The sequence below is a fragment of the Gambusia affinis genome, linkage group LG22 (assembly GCF_019740435.1).
Source record: "Gambusia affinis linkage group LG22, SWU_Gaff_1.0, whole genome shotgun sequence".
Lineage (NCBI taxonomy): Eukaryota > Metazoa > Chordata > Actinopteri > Cyprinodontiformes > Poeciliidae > Gambusia > Gambusia affinis.
The window spans coordinates 10490429-10512686 of NC_057889.1; the positions used below are offsets into that span (position 1 = coordinate 10490429).

At 37.1% G+C, this 22258-nt stretch overlaps 1 protein-coding gene across 1 annotated transcript in view; it reads left to right on the plus strand.

Moving 5' to 3' along the window:
• The first annotated feature begins 2117 nt into the window (after window positions 1–2117).
• usta (uronyl 2-sulfotransferase a) overlaps window positions 2118–22258 on the plus strand; it is a 46737-nt gene continuing 26596 nt past the window's right edge. The window contains exon 1 of the mRNA XM_044106943.1: window positions 2118–2681. Within this exon, the coding sequence (XP_043962878.1) occupies window positions 2441–2681 (241 nt within the window). The 5' untranslated portion in view covers window positions 2118–2440. The remainder of the gene's footprint in view (window positions 2682–22258) is intronic.

The window sequence follows — 22258 nt, forward strand, 5'->3', positions numbered from 1 at the left end:
TGGATTACATAGCTGCTTACTTCTAAAGCCACTATGTAATCCACTATGTTTAATCCAAACGTGGTGAGACATTTTTTTTCAAATGTGCATTGCTAATGAGGATTCCAAATTAGGTCCTACAACATAAACTGAGTGTGTGAAGTAGAGCAAATTCAACAAAACTTCAACTGATTGCATACCATCACATACAGACAAATAATTCAGATATAATTACTTATTTTAGCTATGGTAGAAGCTTCCTCAAACTACGTGGGCAGCATGAATGTTGCACATGTTTTGAACATCAGAACCTGTCTTTCCTTTCCTTTTTTTTTTTTTTTTTTTTTTTTTTGGTGGAGAGGGCAAGGGGTGACTAAATACATAAACTCTAATTCTAGCTGGATGTTTGAACACTCCTATTGGTGGATTTGTTGTTCATTAAATGTACCAGTTATTTGATGTGTCTCGCTTTTAAGCATATCCATATATTTTCACTAGGATTGATGTTAGCGCCATTCCAGAAGCTTAATGAGAGCCTCCCTTAGCAATTGTAAAACCAGTTTTGATGTGTTTTGGATCACAGTCCTGTTGTTACACACAGATATATCCAAGCACAGTCCTGTTGTTACACACAGATATATCCAAGCACAGTCCTGTTGTTACACACAGATATATCCAAGTTTCAATCATCTGAACTGAGCCGTCCTACTGAGATTAAATAAAATTGTTCAGGACTGTTCGAGAACAAAACAAGTTGAAATGCAGTGTTAAATTTTCAATTTAAATATAGCATTTAAATTGTTGCATGATGTACAATTCTAACTGACACTGTGCGGAATAAAGCTGAAAAGTTGTACCACCCACCTTTGGAAAGTGTGATATAGGGTGTAAACGTTCCCCCTAGACGCCTGCAAAGTTGATAAATATCAGGAGTCACAGAAGAAACGTGATTTGGAGTAGTGATCCAAGTGAAATCTATACCATCAGATGACATAATAAACATCTGTGCCAGTCTGGCTGCCCGCCTTGGTCTTAAACTTTGAAAATACAACTTTAGCTGCAGAGCTTGCAAATAGCTGCCTGTTCCACAAAGCCTTCTTAACTGGGGAAAATACCATGCCGTCAGCTCCGTAAAATTACTATTCTATACTTCAATAGTTTTGCTCTATAAAGCTAAATTGTATTTTTTTATTAATTATTACTTTGCTTCCTTGACAGCTGTCACCCTGGAGGGCTGCTAACAAAGTAGTTATGAAAAACCTCCTAATTGAAGGTGTGGTCTAATGGTGGGTTCTGGTACTGCTGTGAAAAAATTTATAGTTCAAAGATTGCAACAACTGGCCTGAGGGGGAAGGAGAAAGTTTAAAACGCACACACGGATTCCATCTTTCTATTTTTAAAAGGACTTTGCATTGACTTCTACTCATTTTTCATTCATTTCTGTAACCTGACCCAAACCCTAAACCTAACCCCAAAACAGCTCTTCTGCTTGCGGGGAATTCAGTCCCCACAATGTAACATGTGTTAGGAAAAAGGTCTTTGCAGTGTATCAAATACAAGACCACACACATACACTTCACCATTCTTTTGTCTACTATCTGCAGCAATATTATGTCATGACACTTTAATTTAATCATATGTGAAATGACAGTTTCAACGTGGTTTGACTGTTTCTCTTGGCTCAAATCAGATTTGTTATGGTTTTCTCTTACATGCACAATACATTACTGCTTTGTAGTTCATCTGATGATCCAGAATTCTGCTGCAAAAATACTGACATCTAGGAAGAGAGCTCACACCACATTAGTTTCAAAGTCAGTATTAGATTTCATTTTAATGTATCTTAAATAATGTTTAATGTATAACTTAAACTTAATAACTTAATAACTTAAATAACTTTCTTAACGCTTGAAAACCATAAATGATTTTCCATCAACTTCACAGTTATATGATAACTTGCGTTGATCTATTGCCTAAAACTAAAAAATAAATCAAATTAAATAAAAAATATGAAACAGCTTCTTCAATCAAAGTTCAAAGCTTACCAACTATTCATAATGAATCCCTGAACAGACACTGGTAGGCGCTGTTTTACACTCCCCAATCCACACAAAATATGAAGTGGACGTTTTCCTTCTTTCCACGTTCAGTAATCTGACACCGTGAGCCTCACAGGAGAAGGATGAACCCTTAACTCTGCTGGAAGGACGGAAGGAAGGAACACTCGTCCAACGAGAGGCAAAGAAGCCAGGACAGAGTTGGAGCAAAACGCTGACTCCCATAAAAATAACAAGAACCCCGTGGCAGCAGCAGGAGTAGCAGCAGCAGCGGAGGAGATCCAGACTTTCTTTAACTCTCCAAAATTTACCTGTATCACCCCTCCATCAAATGATCCTAAAGCGGCAACTTTCACTTCCAAGAGGCGGATGGGTGACTTTCCACGTTGCTTTGTGAGGAGGAGATGATGAAGAATTTCGGCAGCAGTCCCCCTCACAACAGCAACAACCACCACCAGACTCCCAACCACATCAGAGAGCGACACCACCGAAAGCACGGCTTGCTCTGCGCTCTACCGTGGCGCTTCTCCTTGCGAGGTTATGGTTTCTGTATGGCTGCGCTTTTCCTCTTCTGCTTCGGCTCGCTTTGTTACCAGCTGAACGGGGGGGCTCCAAGAATCCTGCTGGACATCAGGCAGTATCTCGGTAAGAACTTCTTTTTTATTATTATTCTCCTGTTGCTGAAGTTCGCCATCAAGCACATTTTAGTCTTAACGAAATGTTTAAAAGTAATTACGTATAGTATCACACATAAAGCCAACTTCAAGCGACTTCAGGCGCACCACTGGGAAACTATTATTTCACGTAACTTTCACATAATTCCACTTTTCGCTGCGCTTTAACAGTGCTGAAATATTTTTAGTATGACGTGTCAGAGCACGACTGAGGGCTCAGAGGTGTTCCGATTGATACTAAATGTGCGTGATAAGTGACATGTCCGCCTGAAGGTTCGGCGCGCTCTGGACAAGCAGCGCTTATTACGCACGGCTGCGACCTCTGGAACAAGGGACAATTCTTGCAACTGCTTCTGACATGAGACAGACAATTCAGATAATTAGTTGCTTGTATAGCAGGTGTTATGATTTATACTTTAGAAGTAAATAAAACATATCTTAAAATTCATCTTAAATGGTCGAATTATTTATGTTTGGATTGAAAGTCCATTTTTAAACGCTGAGATCTATTAACAGTGGCGCAACTCATCATAGATCAGAGGCAATAGTTAGCAATGCGCGCTCCATCGCCCCCTCCCTCACTCCCACATATTTCCAGCTCTAGATAAAGAAAAAAAATCTGCCACCATATAATGAACAAATAATTAGGTGAATAATTTATCTTATTATTATTTTGTACATGCTTCACATATATTGTTATGAATAAAATATTCAATATTTTGGTAATTTACAGTGGTTTACATATATAAAATAATTAAATTTGAGTTCACTATATTCTTAAAAACATTAAGCAGTAAGTAAAATTTGTTTTTATTTAAATTTTTACAAGATGTGTGTGAAAATCAAAATAACAATTGATCTGAGCTCTCTATTGTTTTTGCTTATTTTGATTGATATAGCTTAACTCTAGTTTTAGCTTGTCCATCTAGAAAAAATTCTGAAATGTTATCTTTCGGTTTTAGTAAACCACCCTTAGATTATAAGTACCCTCCACGCGAACTCCCCTTTTTGGTGGTGTCCCTTGCCTTTCAAGTGTGCTAAAAAAAAGTTTGTTTACTTTTTGTGTGAGCATATTAGATCTTTTGACCTCATACTGTTGCCCCAAGCAGAATCATTTGCACAGGAAATTTACTATCAGAAAATTCCTTACTGGGCTACACCTTTGGCAGCAGCTGGAGTGTTTGTGTGCCTCTGCGTATATGTAGGCGTGTGCTGAAAGGAGGTTGTGTTCTCTACGTACTGCTCACCAAGAGCTTTGAGGGCTTTGTGACGTGATAAACATCTGGAGCAGAATGAGAGTCACTTACAACTAATCCGTGGGGTCAGATTGGTTTCCTGCAAACACACACATCTTTTCCAAATACACATGCCTTCACAGAGCAACTGCATTGTATTGTCCAAAACACAGAAGCTCCACTTCACTCAGAACACAAACATAAGCAACAGTTGCTACATTAGTGTATTTTGCTTGGAATGAAGTTTTGTTTTAGCTAGGTTTGTAAGATGGCATTGACCTGCAAATGTCTTTTTGTAACTTAAGTATTTCTTCATCGGAAGATGTAAATGTTTAGTGCACTGACACCATGCAGATTTGGAAAAAAAGAAATCGTCAAATTCGTCATGTCAGATTTGAGTGTTAGTCTTGAGTGACTTTTCCTGAGTGCACACTTTTTGCGTTATCAACCTTCTTTGGAATCTATGTAATATAAGGAGTATGTAGACATCCACACCTGGAGCAAAAAAAGACCCCTGCTGTCCAGTGGAGAGCAAAACTTCCTGGTCCTACTGAAGCAGGGATGCAAACCAGGACAAAAAAGTAACCATATATCAACAGTTTTTCATCACCATCAAAAAAACCCCAAAAAGCTATAAAATTAGCAAACTGTGTTAGTGAATTTCCTCATTGCACCAGGTTGAATCTAGACAATTATTTTCTGCAAATTGTTTTTAGCCTGTACTGCACTTCATTTAAATCATTATCGTAATCTTGTTACTTTAAGTGAGTTATATTTTCTCTTCTCTTTGGTGGGCTGTTCCCATTGTAAAGGAGAGGATTGCTAGTTGTGAGAAATGAATCTGAAAAAAAGAAAATTTTAGGTGAGTAAAGTGTGATTGTGTGTTTCTCTTGGTCAGTCGAGGAGTACACCGAACAGACTTGTTTTGTTCTGCCGGATGGAGAAGTGGGTGTTCAAGGACTTCACTCATCATGTAGTTGCAGGAACTAGAGTAGTTTACAGCCCTTTAGACCTGGATTTATTGTCTAGCTCTTGCTGGTGAGTGTTGCCAATCACTAACTGTGTCTAACACTTTCTCAAGTCTCTTTCTCTATACACACATTAGGATTGTTATGGCTATTGTATGAAAAAGGCTCATCTTTAGTTCAGTTTCAGTGTGGTGAAGATGTGAATATTTATTAAAGTGTGATCATAGGGTTATTCTTGCATGTCTCTTTAAATGTTGTCTACTCCTCCGATAATTTAGTAACCTTTAGATCTTTATACTATTTTTTTTTATTAAGTGTCCGAAGTTGGCAGGTAAAATCTTTAATTTGGAGAGTGCAGGTCGATGTTGACAATTAGACAGGTATTTATGGATACAGATGAAACTTTGGGATCGTTTTCCTCCCTTCAGCATTTGTTATATTCATGCCATTACTGGCAGAGGAAAAGGAAAAGGAAAAGGCAACATTTTTGAGCTAAGTGAAAGGAAGTTTAGTTTGGCTGATGAGCATCTGTCAGATACACCTAATTCTTTTTATCGTTTGTTTTTTTTTTAATAGTGAGGGGAAACAACATGTTACGGAATCTGAAGCTGATAACATGTAATTTAGTTCTATATTTGTTTTGCATCAAACACACTAACAAGTGTTTGTCCATTATAGTTAATTAATTACACTTGTAGTAAACTACACATTGGCACTTCATTACAGTACCTTTTGTCTAATATACAGTACTGGAGGCAGAATAGTCATGTGGGAATCTCTTTATTTAGTGTTGGGAGCTGCTTTGGGATGAATAGAAATATTCTTTACTGATGTTTTGTGCACAGCTTTTTAGCAGTTTCTCACCTGTAACAGTGTTTAATATGCCTTCTTTGATTAAATAAATCAAGAATTTAATTTATTCAGTAATTTAATATTTTCCTTTTTTCATTGTTTTCTTTTTAAATCAAATACCTTTAAAGACTGCACCAGTAAGCTTCACTGTGACCTGCACTGCTAAAAGTGTTCAATTACATTCTGTCCACATCTATGTTTTCTTCTTGTGTGCCATCATACGCTGGTGAGGAAAGTGACACACAAGCTGCACATTTTCAGGAACGTTTTTGAGCGAGCCAGCCATGTTAGTGTGAGTTTTGGAGCAACCCTTCCACTTAGCCATCCAACACACCTACTTCCTTTTAAAGGATATTAAAAACAAGATTCCCTTTCAAATTATCTTTTATTTTTTTTGCTTTTAAAGTGGCAGATTTATTGGTGTTGGACTCTTTGCGAGAAATGACAGAACTGCTTTCTTAAAGTAGTTTATTAAGTGTCAAATTGAATTGAAGTCAGGGTGATGCAAGCCTAGCAGTCTCACAGCATCTTGCTGGTTGCCAGGTATGCACCAGTCTGAGCTTAAGTGAAGTTGGTCATGTGGAAAATTGAACAGCCACTTTGCATTTATCTTACTTACTCATGCAACATTTTAGCAGGTGTCGCAAGACAACATAGGTGCACACTTTATATTTAAAGCAAAATCTGCAGTCTTAGATAAGTTCATCTTTAATATCTTGCATGCACGTAACATTTGTAGCTGTCAGATCCCATTAGAAGGTGAAAGCAAGATTGCACAGTCTACTTCCGCTGTAGCTACTTTGCATTCTGCCTTCTTAACCTTCTACAGACTCTCCAAATGACTCTGAACTCTTAATGTCAAAACAATCAGATGGGTTGTAATTTCCGACTTGCTAAACAGACACTCCCTGGTGAATAGAGGTGAGGCTTTCTCTGTACATGAAGCCAATGCAAAATTTGTGGTTCCCAAAGATTTTCTGGGCCCCCCTATGAATTACGCTAAAATTATCGTAATCTTTCCTAAAAGTAAGAAAGTAAAAAAGATCAACTGGGCACGCACATCATTCAACCAGACATAAGCTTGTACACATATTTGCTTTCAGACACCACTGAAGTTTATTTCATACTTCAGGTTGGAACAAAACACACTACATACCATCTTTACAGTGAAACACTTTTGTGTAACTGTTTTGTTTTTTTTTTTTCATTTATCCATACTGCTTCCTGTGCCGCCCCTGTAATGGCACAGCGCCCCCCTGGGGGCGCGCCGCACACTTTGGGAACCACTATACCTGAGCAAAAATTGATTACTGATCATTTTAATAGTGACAATTATTTCCTCTATGCATGATTTATTTTCTATAGGTTACTCCAACAGTAAATTGAAAGCAGTTCCACATTGCCACTCATTGTGTAATAGGAGCAGTTAGCATTACCAATTAGCATCTACAGGCCTGGCAGGGTATCGTTTTCATCTCCAGCGAGACATGCAAAACACTAAAACAACACACGCCAATTATCTTTCATTAGTGTATTTGTTCTTGCCACATGAAAAGAGGGCAAAGGGAAAGAAAATTAGCAATCCACAAGTTCTCTAAATGTGCCACTGCTGTTCAAGATTTGCTGAGTAATCGTAGCTATAACCCAGGAGAAATGCCTGACAAGTTGTTAGGCAATGGTTTGTGACTGCATAAGTGCTTGGATGCATTATGTTTGCTATATCTGCATAGAGTTATGTATTCTGATAATATGGTAGAAAGGAGAACTTGTTTTGTAATTGACTTTTCAGAAAACCGGCTATTTGTGGAAAGATTATGTATATCTGTTGTAGTGTTATATTTTTACGTTTAGAAAAAAACTCCAACAGTGTTTATGTTGTTAAATTTAAGCTTTCAAGTTTAACACTATGTTGCCTCTGCTGGAACCTTTTCGAAGAACCAGGGTAGTATTCTTGGGCTGCAATAACATGTTTCCACTCCATTTACCAGGTTACAGAAAAATGAACAGGACAGAAAATTACACGCAAAAAAAGGCCCTGCTTAGGAAGAAGATCTTTTTTATTTACTTGGAACTTTTCTATGGAGTGCTTCAATACTTCATAATAACCTCTGAATTAATCATATTTAATTTATTTTTTAATTATCAGCATCAACCTTACTCATTGAGATTTTCTGGTGTTCACTGATTATAAAAGTAGATTTAGCTATTTATTTTTGTATTATTATAAACAATCAAACGCACAGCAGAGTTTTTGTGAGAAATTTAGTTGCCTTGAAATTTGTGCCTTACATCAGTCAGATCTGTCCTGTTTAAAACCTTTAATCTGAATCTGAGTCCTCTCATTACAGATCTGCTTTGCCCCTCCTCATATCTCTTTGTTCTTGTGTTGGTAGCATAATTAGAAATGTTCTTTCATTTCTTGGTAGTGCAAAATTGTTCAGCATTTTCCAACAGGATGTTGGAGCAGTGCAGCACCAGCAGCAGCATGGTTTCTGTCTGTTGAATTAGCTAATTATAGGATAGAATAATCTGCTTGGTTGATCAGATATTTCACAGGTTTGTCACATAAGTAAAACTGAAATTTTCTGAACTTTTTTTTATTGTATTACTTATTTTGAATATGTAGATGGTGCATAACTTCTCACTTATTATAAAATAACATTCATTTCACAATATCAAACAAATCTTAAGTAAGCACAATAACTATAGAACACTATAACCATAGAAAATAGCTGGCATCCTCAAAGGAGTGAGAAGAATATTCTTCCACTCCCCTTTGTTCAACAAAAATAATTATACATACCCATTAACTGAGTCCAAGATGGAAAACACAGCACATTACCCACAGAAATTGCTTGTTACTATGTTTGAGATGTTAGAATAGAAACATGTTTTCCGGTGGTCAGTGACATGCTTTGCTCAAGAAACTTTGATTTTATTCTTGAACCACGACTTTGCTCCTCATCTCCCGGCAATGAAAACGTATATAGCAGCCTTAAATATACAGTGGGGCTGATAGAGCAACAGTGCACAGCCCATGGTGTTTAAACCACTACATTCTATTCCGAGTAACTGCATTTCTTTAAGTTCAGCTGCCAGTATTTTTAGATGCTTTCTCAGTGATAGATTGATATCATCTTTGGCATAAGCCGCTTTGTCCATCACAGAAAAACTGAGCCACATATCACATTAAAACATTCAAATTAAAAAATTTTATACTGCCAGCCTTCTGAAAACAGTTTAACTGAACGGTGATTGTTCCCTGTTGTGAAGCAATTCTCATGTTCTACATGAGTTTTACAGCACAGGCTCAAGTCAAGTCAAGTCTCTTTGTATACAACACATTTCAGCAAAAAGGCAGTTCAAAGTGCTTTAGATTATAAAAGCACAAAAACAAAAAGTCACAAAAACATCATACTGTCACCAATTTGAGAACAGACATCATCTTTTGTCCAGTGTCAAGCATATATATTTCCATGAACACAACTGCACCTAAGTAATATCATTGTAGACTGGAGAAAGTGTACTAATCAAATGTTTGGGTAAAGTATATTTAGCAAAAACAGAACAATCCAAGGTTATCAAGGTCTTAAAATCATACAGTCACAATTTCCAATAATTTTTGTGTTTAACCAAAACTACTGGGCTATACCAGCAGAACATCTCACTAGAGGCTCACCACAATTGGATAACTTTAAAACAATGTCCAATGACTTTCAGTATCAGCTGCAATACTCATATAGCAGAAACAGAAATTGGTTTAAACAGCACAAGACAGGTTCTAACCCAATTTGTATCAAATGTTTTCAGACTAGTTGTGGTGGTGTAAGTGTTTGGTTGTGATGATGTCAAGTTTGCTGTTGTTCCTCTGACACTACTGCAAAACTTATGGTCATCTTGCCTGATTTACTGGCCTAAATTCAGGTTGCTTCATCTCTATGCTTTCTTGCTTATATCCCCTTGCATGCATTCTTTGTTCATCAGCACCTCTTTCCTGCGCCAAACAAAGTTTTGGCAGTATGACCACAAGTTTTCAAAAACATCTGTAAGATATTTCATTCATATTATCATGATTTGTTACATTTTTTCATGACTACTTCCTACATTTCTTTTCCTATTGCACCTGCCCCTTCCATTTATGGATACTTTCTTGGACATATATATGAGTGAACAGATGTTTTTACTAAGCATGGTGCTGTGGACTTGACTAAAATGTACAGAGCAGTGCCACTGGGTGCTTCAAGTGTGTGGTACTGCCAGCTGGAACGCTTGTGCCTCTAATCACTACATGCAGTCCTATTACACACAACCACAGGATTTCGAAACCGCTGTCTTTCTGAAGTTTCCTGGATCACCCCTGACTACCTCAGTCTGTTCAAGCATGTATTTCTGTCCATACTTATATAATCTGAGTGTGAGTTTGCAAACTGTAATATTTACAAAGTTAATGATTTAGTTTGTTCCGATTTTTGTTTTCTTCCTTCTGTATTGAAAGTATACTCCATCTGTGGTTTCAACCTACGTTTCCTGACAAGTCCAAAATTAGAAGCTATTATCATCCTGAGAAAAATCATTTCTATTTCTTTCTCCAAGTCTTTGTTTTACTGTAAATTCTTGTTCATGCAGTGTGCAACTTTGCTTTTCTATAATTAGCTGTTCACTTTTAGTGAGGTTGTTCTTAAAGGCTGAAGCAAACCGCTGACCACAAACTAGCGTAGCTTAGCCACATTGCTAAATTACAGAGCAGCTTTTCTTTCAAGGCCAGGCTTTGCGGGGCCAAAAGTCACAAATGGCAGCCCAGTGCACTTCAGTAAGAAGTTCAGTAGCACCACATGAACAATGTTTAGAAAAGCATCTATAACTGTACATACCTTGTTGTTTCCATTAAGATGTACATTCTAAAATGTAGCAATGTAGCGTCATTCATACTCAAAATAGCTACAAATATTTTACAAGAAAGTACAATCATGTAAAAAAAAATAACTGACTTTTTTTTAGTACTTCCAAATATTATTATCTGAATGGAACAGAAAGATTTCCTTTTTATTAGTTTTTCTAGAAGCTTTTCTTTTTTAGAAAATTCTCATGTTTTACACATTGCGCACCAGAACATGGTCTGTGACCAGCAGCATGTGGATAAAAATGACTAAACCCTGTGGCAAATGCTTTTACGGTATATATTTATATCCATGACCAGTGCTGGTGTGTTGTTTATTGTTGACGTCTATAAATAAATTATGGTCGTTTTGAGGTAAAAATGTTTGTGTGATCCAAACCAGTGAGTTCCATTTGGGTGGGATGCATTTTATTAATTTCTCTTTTGACAGTTCTAGGCCTTGCTTTTATAAACTCATTTCCAGTTTGGTTTATGCATATGGGTTGCATTTACAGTATTAAAGCTTGGTATTTAAAACCACACTGTCTGACACCAATTAGGCATCAATTGTCATGAAAGCCTTCAACTGACCATGAGATGATGTTTATGAATGAAAGCTGGCTATTTCTTTCTGCAGTTCCTCTGTGTGGCTTTTTCCTAAATATTCAGCCCTGCCCATGTTTCCAAGAGGCCAGACAAGGGTGAGAGAGTTTCCCTCACCTTAGGCCAGCAGGGCTCCACTGCCATGCATGAATCAACAATGTCGGTGGGGTTCAAATGCTGTGTCTGTTTGCCTCTGCCTTGCTTTGGTGTGTGAGTGCGGGGGATGTTCAAGGCTCAGCAGGGTGCTTGTTTAGAGGCTGGACGCAGTACAGAGTTTTCAGTCTGCTGCTCCCAACCACAAAGTGATGCACTGGACAACCTTGCTTTAACACAGTGACAGGCACATTTAGCATTTTGCACCTTTCCAGATTCGTTCTGATGACAGAAACAGGAGGATCACTACACTCCATTACACTACATCTGGCACTCCAACGTTAATTTAAGGAAACCAACTTTATGAAGAAAATTGGGATCCTAATGACCCATAATAGGTGTATATTTCTTCACTGCCTCTCTTTAGAGCTTGTGGTTTAGATTTCATTGCTACAGAAGGAAATGACATAAACAGCACAGAAGAGTTCAGAGAAGGAAAAACCAAAGGAGCCTATTTACATTCCTGTATGTAAAGAGTAGAATTGTTAGAAATATGTCTTCATTGTTATTGCATTAATTAACAACCTCTTCATTATACCTATGTGGATTACTGGTAGCACAAATTTTTAAGCTCTGTAGTTCATAGCTAGTTTTCATACATTGTTACCAAATTCTGTGATTGCAAATTTCATTTAAGATACGCTGAACATTTTCTTATTTGTTTTGTTGTTTTTTTTTACCTCCCCAGGCCTCTTTACTGCTGCCAGTTGTTGAGATAATGCAAATGAATAATCCAGGCATCCAGTTTAACTTTGGAAGGCTATTTGGCCTTTGTTCCTTCTTCTGGCGGCAAGAGGCAGGGTACACAGACCATTCAGTATAATCGTTTTTTTTGTTGTTGTTTAATTGTGGTGCCTTTGGCCCTCCACTGATAGAAAAACTTAGTGAAAAGGAAGGTGTTTGATTAGAAAGAAGCAGCAATACATGACATTTCTTTCAGATAATTTGCAAAGCTTGTGTAATATAGACTTAATCATTCAGTTCAGTTTATTTTATTTTTATCGTGCCAATTCACAACTAATATGCAGTCACTCAATATCAGAGAGGAGAATATCTTCTAAGGAAGCACAGCCGATTGCATCTAGTCATCATCCTGTGTTTGATCAAGCATCACTTGTACCAGTCTGTAGCGAGCTTGTAAATGGTCCTTTGGTCCCTTTTTGTCCCAAACGCCTATTGGTGAACAGCCATCAGACAGCAACACTCTATTTCACCTCAGCTGAAAAGAAAAGAAAAAAAGACAACTAAGTTGATGCTTAAGTGGATGGAGCAAATTTGTTTTTAATTATGCATGGCTGATGTATGATATTTCAGGTTTTCAAGTCAGCTTATTTACTGGAACAGAGATCCACCATGTGTTTAACACATGGCACAATCACTTTATTTGGCACATGATGAAAATTGGGAAAAAAATCCAGTGTAGTTATGTTGGTTTGTGCTCCTGAATTTGTGTGTACTGATTTTCAGGGGGCCCTTGAATGATGTCACAGGTTTCAAGATGGTCTGCCGCCGACCCACATCCTGTGGCTTCTGGTTCCAGGCACACAGAGACACGCATTTTAGTAGTGTCTTTCTCTCACATATGCTCTTTTTCTGGGATTCTGTAAACTACACACAGACAGAGGATTGGCAAAAAAAAGTGTTTGGTAATTTTTAAAATAACATGAATGGCTGATGACTCAAAAGATGAACTATACAGCAAGGATCTAAGATGAAGCAAAATCTGATTCCTCAAACTGAAACAGAAAAAAAATCAAGTCTTATCAACCCTTGGGAGATGAGAGAGGGAGTGGATACAATATACAACAAATGAAAATGATAATATTTATAAATTAAGATTGAAAAGAGTAAATCAATGAATAAATATACCCTCAATAAATACACAGAAAACAAGTCTCGCTAATGAAATGATAACCCTCCTATTATATTCAAAACATGGCACAGCCCATTTAAGCAGCTCCAGGGCAGCTGAAACTTTTTTCATTTACTTAGTAATTCCAGCAGTAACTCCGGAAAGTCACTCTGTTTAATTTGTCCTTTGATCTGTTTTCTTAGCAGCTGATATTTGGGGGCATCTTGAGTAACCATAACTGTACAATTATCCAAACTCTTTGAGAGAGCTATTTAGTGTTGAGCCTGACGGTTCATGATAACACACATGGCACACCAGAAGCAGAATAGCATTCAGCAAACTCTTCAGAAAACGCAGTTTCACAGTAAAACATGTACATTCTGTTTCTGCAGGTCATATAGGTTGTACTGTCAATGTCTCAGGCACTTTTTTTTCTTCTTCAAATGATTAACTGAGCAAATGTCACTCAGGCAATAATTAAACATATTCTATTTGATAGGAATAGCTGCTACAGAGTAAGCATGTTTGGATTTATTTAAACCATTTCCTCATGTTTTATAATTTAATTTACCATCAAGTTTATTTTTTCAGCTTATTTCTAACAACCTTTACATTTAACCCGTTTAACCCTGGACCTCCCTAACACATGATATTTATGAATTATTACATTTTATGTTGGTTACGTTAGTGAAATGTAGATGTTATACTTGGCAACAATTGTTGCCGGTGAGAAACTGCATAGTCTGAATAACACAAATATGGCCTATTTATACATATAGAAAAATAAGCAAAATCATGACATGCATAACCTATTATAACAATGAATGGTTATAAGAGTGTTCAGAAGTATTTTAGATACATAAAGATTCAATCCTACATCCTGCAGATGTCATCATCTCAATGTGCCTCATTGATGAAATGACAAAATGTGGTCAGGTGAAAATGTTAGTATGAACAAATCTGTATCTGAGAGGAAATTCTCCCTTTTCCATCAGACCAAGAACTGCACCTTTGCTATGTGCTAAAGTAGTTTCAGGCATGGCATCATCTTGTACTTGTGATTCAGTGCATAGGCCACATTTTGTGGAAAGGATCACCTTTTGGGTGGGGAGGTGAAATAGGGGAGGGTTTCAACTGTGGGAAAGTGGGAATGACACAGTTCAGTGTGTGAACATTTTGAGGTTCCTTCAGGTCTAGAAGATCTAAAATATCTGACAGTTTTAATCTGTGTGAGAACAGCAAGGCAGATAGATTAAACAGCAAAGCTATGGACACATAGCACAGTGCTGTCTATGTACTGTGCTAGCGGCAACAATTGTTGCCATGCTTACATTCACTCTTCTTATGATCAAAAGATGAATGAATGGATACAATTTTCTTTATATATCAGGAGAAGACACTTGAAAGAACATATGTCCAAAATATGTTATTCATATTTGTTTATTTAAATATTTTACTGACTTCCTCTTGTACATGTTTGTGACTAACATTTACCTCCAGCGTCACAGACAGAAAGTAAAGAGGTCTGGTCATGTGACCTTTCACACTAAATACATGAAATTGATATTGCTTAGAGTAGACCCATTAGTATTTTATTTCAAAACTTCAATTAGCTGCCAAAAGTGAAAACTATTGTTCTAGAGCTTCTAGATGTTAGAAAAAATGTCTGGCAACAATTGTTGCCAGTGGGATTAAATGGATTAAGCATCCATCCATCCATCCATCCATCCATTTTCTTTACACCCTTCTTCCCTAATGGGGTCGGGAGGGTTGCTGGTGCCTATCTCCAGCTGCGTCCCGGCCGAGAGGCGGGGTTCACCCAGGACAGGTCGCCAGTCTGTTGCAGGGCAACACAAAGACATACAAGACACACACACTCACACCTAGGGAGAATTTAGAGAAACCAATTAACCTGACAGTCATGTTTTTGGACTGTGGGAGGAAGCCAGAGAACCCGGAGAGAACCCACACATGCACAGGGAGAACATGCAAACTCCATGCAGAAAGATCCTCGGCCAGGAATCGAACCTAGGACCTTCTTGCTGCAAGGCAACAGCTCTACCAAATGCACTACTGTGCAGCCTGGATTAAGCATATTACACAATTTAAGAAAATACATTATTTATGATTTTCCTTTTATACATATATATTTATTTCTCTTTATTTTAATTAAATTTTTGATTTTATTTTTTCCTTCAAGTCTTTTTTTTTTATTTCCAGTTGTTTGTTACATTTTTCTGTCTCCTATTTTACTTTATCTTATGAATTTCTGCCTCATTGTACAAATGAGGAGGGGCGGTGTCTTAAGGTTTATTCTGGCACTGACCACCACTTCAGAACAAGACAGAGCCCCACAACACTTTGTGTCAAACAGGTATTTATGTAACAGAAGAAACAGACATACATGTGGATCAGGACTCTGCCACCACACCAGTGTGTAATTAGTGAGTGGCTTTGGGTTTTTGAGACTCTCATGTAAGATCTTAGACATGAACCTACTTGTATGTAAGCTAAGCTACACATTTGCTTTTCTGAGTGTACTAAATTTCAATCCAAGTTGCAACACAGGCAGCTGCAGTTTTGGCAGCCTTGAGAACAGAGAAAGACCGTCCTCAAAGTGCCATTTTGTATGGAAAATTGTTAAAATTTAGAAAGGGAAGACATGGTTTGGAAGCATTTAACTCTTCCAAAGTTGTAATTAGGAAAAACATTGCCACAATATGATTGTAATGATGATATATTACCTAATTTAAATGGAAACCATTACCTCATTAAAATATCTGACTAACCATTGTCCATTTGTGGTAAACACATTGGCATTTGAACTTTTGGCAGATTCATGCTGGGTTCTAGACTGTTTTCTTCTTAGCAATTACAAAAACCTTTTAATTTCTTCACCTCACCACATAATTGTGTTGACCTCTTTCTGTCAAATTGTGGGAATTAGATTTCTGAATAGCCCAGTTTTATTTTCTAAAGAAGAAACATTAATTTAAACATTCTGCAAATCATGGTGTTATTGTTTTATTTAAATGTACAGAGCAGTTTCTGAGTAAAGAGTAAAAGCGCCCTGTGAGATTCACAAGGTTTTTGATTTTAGTTAACTTTATGGCCTTTAATGTAGCCCTCCCAGTGGCCAGGAAAAGCACATTTCAAAGTCTTATAAATATTCAAATTCTAAAAATAGGTAACCATTCATTACCTTCTCATGGCTTCTTTATGCAGGTGCCCAGCAGAATGCAAATGAAATAAATGTTGCCTGTAATGAACAAGGAGACCATTAAAAGTTTTCCCAATGGCCATTTTCATTCATTAACTCAATTTACAAAATGAAACACATTATATAGATTATTTAAACACAAATTGGTGTTTTGAGCCCCATTTTCAGTTAATTATTATAATTTTTTGCTTACAGCTAATGAAAATATGACATTGAAGATTAGAATATTACATCGGACCTATAAATAAGATAGAAAAGCAGACTTAAAGAAAAGTATATTTATTTCCTTCTTAAAGTTTGTATTTGCAAGAGACAGTTTTACTGCATCTTTTAGTGCATATTCAAATTTATTTGAAAATGACTGTGTTCTCTTTACCAACATATGACATTAACAAATTAGGTTAGTGGTTATGCGACAACGTACAGTGTTCTCTTATCCTTGAGGTTTTTTAGTTGATGCAGACTGAGATGTGGTCTTGGATTCCTCAGCTGTTTTGGCACATTTGTGAACTTTATTGCACATGTTTGTCACTGACCCAACCTCCCTTTCCTCTGGATTGTTTGGGTTGTTGTCACATACCTAGCCAGCAGCTGCATAACTCATGGATGCATGGCAGTCAATCTTGCATTGTCACAGTTTTAAAAATAGCACACTTGCTTGTGATTATTTTTTTGTTCAACGTCTATCACACATGGTTCCCTATATTTTTCTTCAAACTGTCTTGTTCTAATTTTCATAGAAGGGTTTAAGATCTTCGCTGGTCAATTAGTTCAAAATGGCTCGGCTTCTGTTTAGTTATTTTGTCTTTTGGATGAACTCATTTTTGCCTGACGGTGCTGTTGAGTTTGGAGTCCACTGGGATGTTGTGGTTGGAAAAGGTCTGTAGTTCGTCTGACACTCCATCCAACTTCAACTCTCAAGCATAAAAAATTAAACTTCCCAACTTAAGATACTGAAGCTTGTTAAGAGGAGAGAAAGATCACATGCCTTCTTGAAGCCCATAGGAATCTCTTAAGTGTCTAAAATAGAAAGGGTAAGGTGATGAAGTGATGCTCATCTTTGCAACCAATTGTTGCCAAAATAAATTGTGCCAACTTATCCGCTCGGTGTCGCACACAAAACTGTTCACCGTGAAGAGTGAACTGTGTAACATCAAGTACACTTATGTGGTCATAAAAATGTGCCTTTCTATGGATGTTTTCTGGCGGATATCTGCTTTGAGGTCACTGCGAGTATATGCAAACCTCCATGCAGTGAAGTAGAGAGCATTTGGCTGTTAAAGAAAAAGGAAAGGAAAAATTAAGAAGTCAGATGGACTCTTGGAGGCGTAAGAAAGAGTTGGTTGTCATAGCTTTGACAACCAATATCTGCCATGTCTGTAAATTCATAGTTTCCGTCTCATAAAAAGATCTAACTTGACTTCTCTTGATGCAGCTTATTTCAAAAATGAAAGTCTTTTTGTTCTTGTTGTGCAACCTGACCTTCATGTGTAGCATTCTATACATGTTGAAATCAGACCTCGTTGCAATAAACAGAACTGTGTAAAAGTTGTGCATATAATTAGAACATGAAAAAAAAATATATTTCCATTGGGCTCTCATGGTGCGAATTTCTCTCTTTCTTGTCCCTCTGGAAATATTTTATGACAATTTCAGTTTCTACAAGGCTGTCGGAAAAATTATTACAAGATTCAGTCAGCCATATGTATTTGGGTCCATGTCATCCTTTTTTTTCTCCCTTTTTTAAATCATCTTACTTCAAAAGTTTGTTTTTCTCTCAGTGTCTGTTCTACCTGACCATCTCTTTTACTTCTTTCCCCCCCTCTGTCTCTCTGCTCTACACCTCACTTCAGTGTGAGACTTTGCACCATACAGACTCTCTTTATGCGGTGTGTTTGTTCTGCAGGACCGAGCTGCAGCTTCACCTCCACCAGTGCCTGTTGGTTTGCAGAGTCCTAATACGAGCAACGATGGTGCAGAAACAGAATAAGATTTAAGAAGGAGCTTCCCTAAGTGGGAATGTAGGTCAAAAACAGGTTAACACATGGGCATGCAGATTGTTGCAATTAAAGGGCTAACAGAGCCTTACACGGCAGGCAACGGAAATTCTGTATCTTGTGCCATCAAGCAGGAAAGCAAGGATAGTACTCACAGCTGGATGAGGCTTTTAGCCAACATTTGCTCTTAGGAAGCAGTGAAATTCCATGAAACTAAAGAGCCAGTTTATTTCCTAAATATTACTACATCTTTGATCCTAACTTGTATTAAAGTGCTGTCATATTAGGCTGGCCCATCAAAACTGAAGAAAATCCACTTTAAGTCATTTTATTTCATTCGGGGTTTTTTTATTTTATTTTATTTGTGTTACTTTATAAACAGCTCAATTGCCTGTGGGTTCACAAATCTGCACTTCCTGGTGAAATCATTATCTTTCCATCTGCTGAAAGCATTTCAGGCCATTGAGGGAAACTTTTAGACATGGTAGTTCATCTTTTGCTGACCTCTCCAGAGGGCTCAAACTCTGATTAGGTAACAATTTGTTCCACTCACTTTCTCTCTCTGTTCAACTTTCTTCCTTTTCATTTACTCAACATTCAGAAAAGCAGCCACCTTTCCTGAATGTCTTTTGTGTTACATTTCAAACTGTGACCTGCAGGGTTTAACTGCTGTCATTTTTAAGCTTCTGATCTCTCTTTATGGTGCTTTTGCCTTTCGTAATTTGCACCAAAAGCTTTTTTTGAGAAAACCATTGTCAGGGTTGGAACATTTATCCATACTGGACTCATATTATTCCTATACTCTAAGGCAGGGGTGGGCACTCCTGGTCCTCGAGGGCCGGTCTCCTGCAACTTTTAGATGTACTTCAACACACCTGAGTCAATTAATGAGGTCATTAGCAGGACTCTGAAGAACCTGACTGCACTTGGGAGGTGATTCAGCTATTGGATTCAGGTGTGTTGGATGAGGGAGACAACTAAGAGTTGCAGGACATCGGCCCTCGAGGACCAGGAGTGCCCACTCCTGCTCTAAGGTTTTCCTGGCTCCTTTTTGGCCATTCTGTCTTAGTGCTACTGCTATGGGTATCAGATCTGCACTATGATGTATTCTCATAATCTGCTCAAATCAACTGTCAAAAAAAAAAAATCAATTTAATCATAAACACAAAGGCTAGGTATATAGCTTACAAAGCTTTTAAATATGGTAAATTCTTATCTGGTCATCTTATCCTTAATCATGCTTCTATAAAAGTCAGATAACTAAACCCTCAGTTTATAGCAGATGACAGGATTATCTTAATTGTTTTAAGGGTTTGTGAAAGAGGCCTTTATAATGAATTTCCCCCTCAACATTTCAGTCTATGAGCACTCTCTTTAAACCTATTTATAATAGGTTTAGTTATAAACCTATTGTAAATTAAACTGGGTTCCTTCTGTTTTTACTTACTCTTCCCACTTTAAGTTTCAGATCATCAAATAAATAATTATATCTGACAATGATATCTTTATGAAATTATTTCAAAAGGCAGTTTTAGTTTTCAAATTGAATTTCTTATAGGATGAACGTAGCCCCCCCTGGTTAGGTCTTAGATTATCTGTTGAAAAGTCATGTTTTTTGGGGGGTTGACCTTTCTTGGGCCTGACCTTTCACCTAAATAGATTCTGACTCACCAGACATAATCAGGTAACTAGTTACCCTTAACTAAAGAAATTATTTGAAAACTGCTTTTGTAGTACACTTTAAGATAATATTTGTCTATTATTAAAATAATCCAAATGTTAGCTGTGCTAAAAAATGAAAAAAATAGAAAGTCTTTTCGGGGTAAATCTTTATGGCTTTTTTTACTGTTTAATCAGTTGCATGGAGGTATTTGAAAGTATATTTTACTTGTATGTCCTCAGCTATGGAGTTAAACCTTGCTTCTTAGTGCTGATTCCAGGGTTCTCAGTGGCTACATGCATGTTCATGCATAAAACCTAGAACAAACAGGTATCTGAGAGTTGGCATGCAAGCACAGTCTGAAAACAAACTAAACGACAAACTTACATGGCATGCTAATGCTTGCTCACATGTCTGTTGTCCAGTCTGGTCACAATGGAGGAGTACAAAGAACATGTCATGCCCACAATGAATTAAAACTGCTAAAAATATGAAATAGATGTAAAATTTTGGCTCCCCATGATTGCAAAAGTCACACATTTTAAAGATAGCTGCAAGGCAGGTTTTTGTGTCTTTTCTATGGCATGCCTCAGTCAAGCCTCAGCAGCATCGCCACCAAACCATAAAATATGGGTGTGGGATGTTTGGAGTTGGCTGTTTTATTTTTTTAGCTGACACCATCATGATACATGAAGTAGTAAAAACAAACCATTTTTATTTAGAGCTTGTTATAATATATGCCAGCAGATGCATGGGTATGCATGTTGAGTACTCCCATCTTAGGGTCAACAAATAACTTTTTGGTCAATATCTGGCTCTTCATAGCAGTTATTCAAGATATGAGATGTGAAATAAACATTTGAAAAACGCCTCTAAAAACATAAACCAACAACTACCAACAATTTTTTAGATAAAAAAAAAAATCTATAAATAGAAAGCACACTTGATCTAGGTTCTGAACCCAGTTGTTCAAAAGGAAGGTTTTCTGATTTATAGCAGCATGGCAAATTTTAACCAGAACCCTAGTTCATTGCTATGGTTCAATAAATATGGTGTAAAAATATTTTAACTAGATTTTCAGTATGAGCTGGAAAACAAAATATTATAGCTTGTCCTTTAGTAATTTCAGCTATTGTTCACTCTAATCTAAAAAAGCTCCTCCTTCCCCATTAGATTTAGTTGTTTGTTTTTTTTTTTTTTACTTTCTGCCCATTTTGAAGACAGACTTAAAAGGTCCCCTCCATTTGACTTCTTTTGTAGGGGTCAGTTGGAAAAGTCACTGGTCAATCAAAAGGGCCACTGGCAGACTCTTTATCCATAAGGACAGGGTAGAAAGACATCTGGTGTCGTGTCCACATGCCCAAAAGGCAAGACAAGGTACGTACAAATTGCACAACCATTCCTGTGCTGTCTGGAGAGGAAGTGGCTTGTCAAAAATAAGCTGACTGAGCATTCAGTTAATCAGAAATCACGTCATACTTTCTATTTGTGCATTATGTCTTTCTCATTTCTGATGCACTATTTAAAGAATATAATTTCTTGCAAAACACCCTTCTCAGTAGCTACAGAATTTGATGTTACTGAGTTTGTGAGAGAAAAACAAACAAAAGCAATCCTGTTTTTTTTGTTGTAAGATTGACTTTTTAATGGTGTCAGCTTTTTTCGCATTTCTGCATATGCAGAAGTACTGCAGAAACATAGTCCTGCAAACATTTTGGCAGCTATAGAGTTTTATTCTTGAATAGACTCATTTCATTTAATTCACTCTACATTCATTGTCAATAACAGCTTCTTTGCCTGTTGAAGCTTTCCAAAAGACTCCTGAGTTTATACAAGTCTGCTTGCTTGGTCAAGTGTTATCTACAAAGTATTAAGCTAGACCATATTGATGAATAATTAGTGGTCCGTTTCTTAAATTGGACAGTAAGCAAAGGGATTTTTCTCAGCTGCTTTGGAACTTCCTAAAATAACATAAGTAGTTCCTTGTTACTTGTCGTATGGACTTCCGTATACTAGGATTACTCATATGTAATGTCAGACAGTGTTGGTTATCGAAAAAAAAAAAAAAAAAGGCAACACCCTCGCAGCTATTGCTGTAATTTAATTTCCACAAAATTATGCAGTCACCCTTA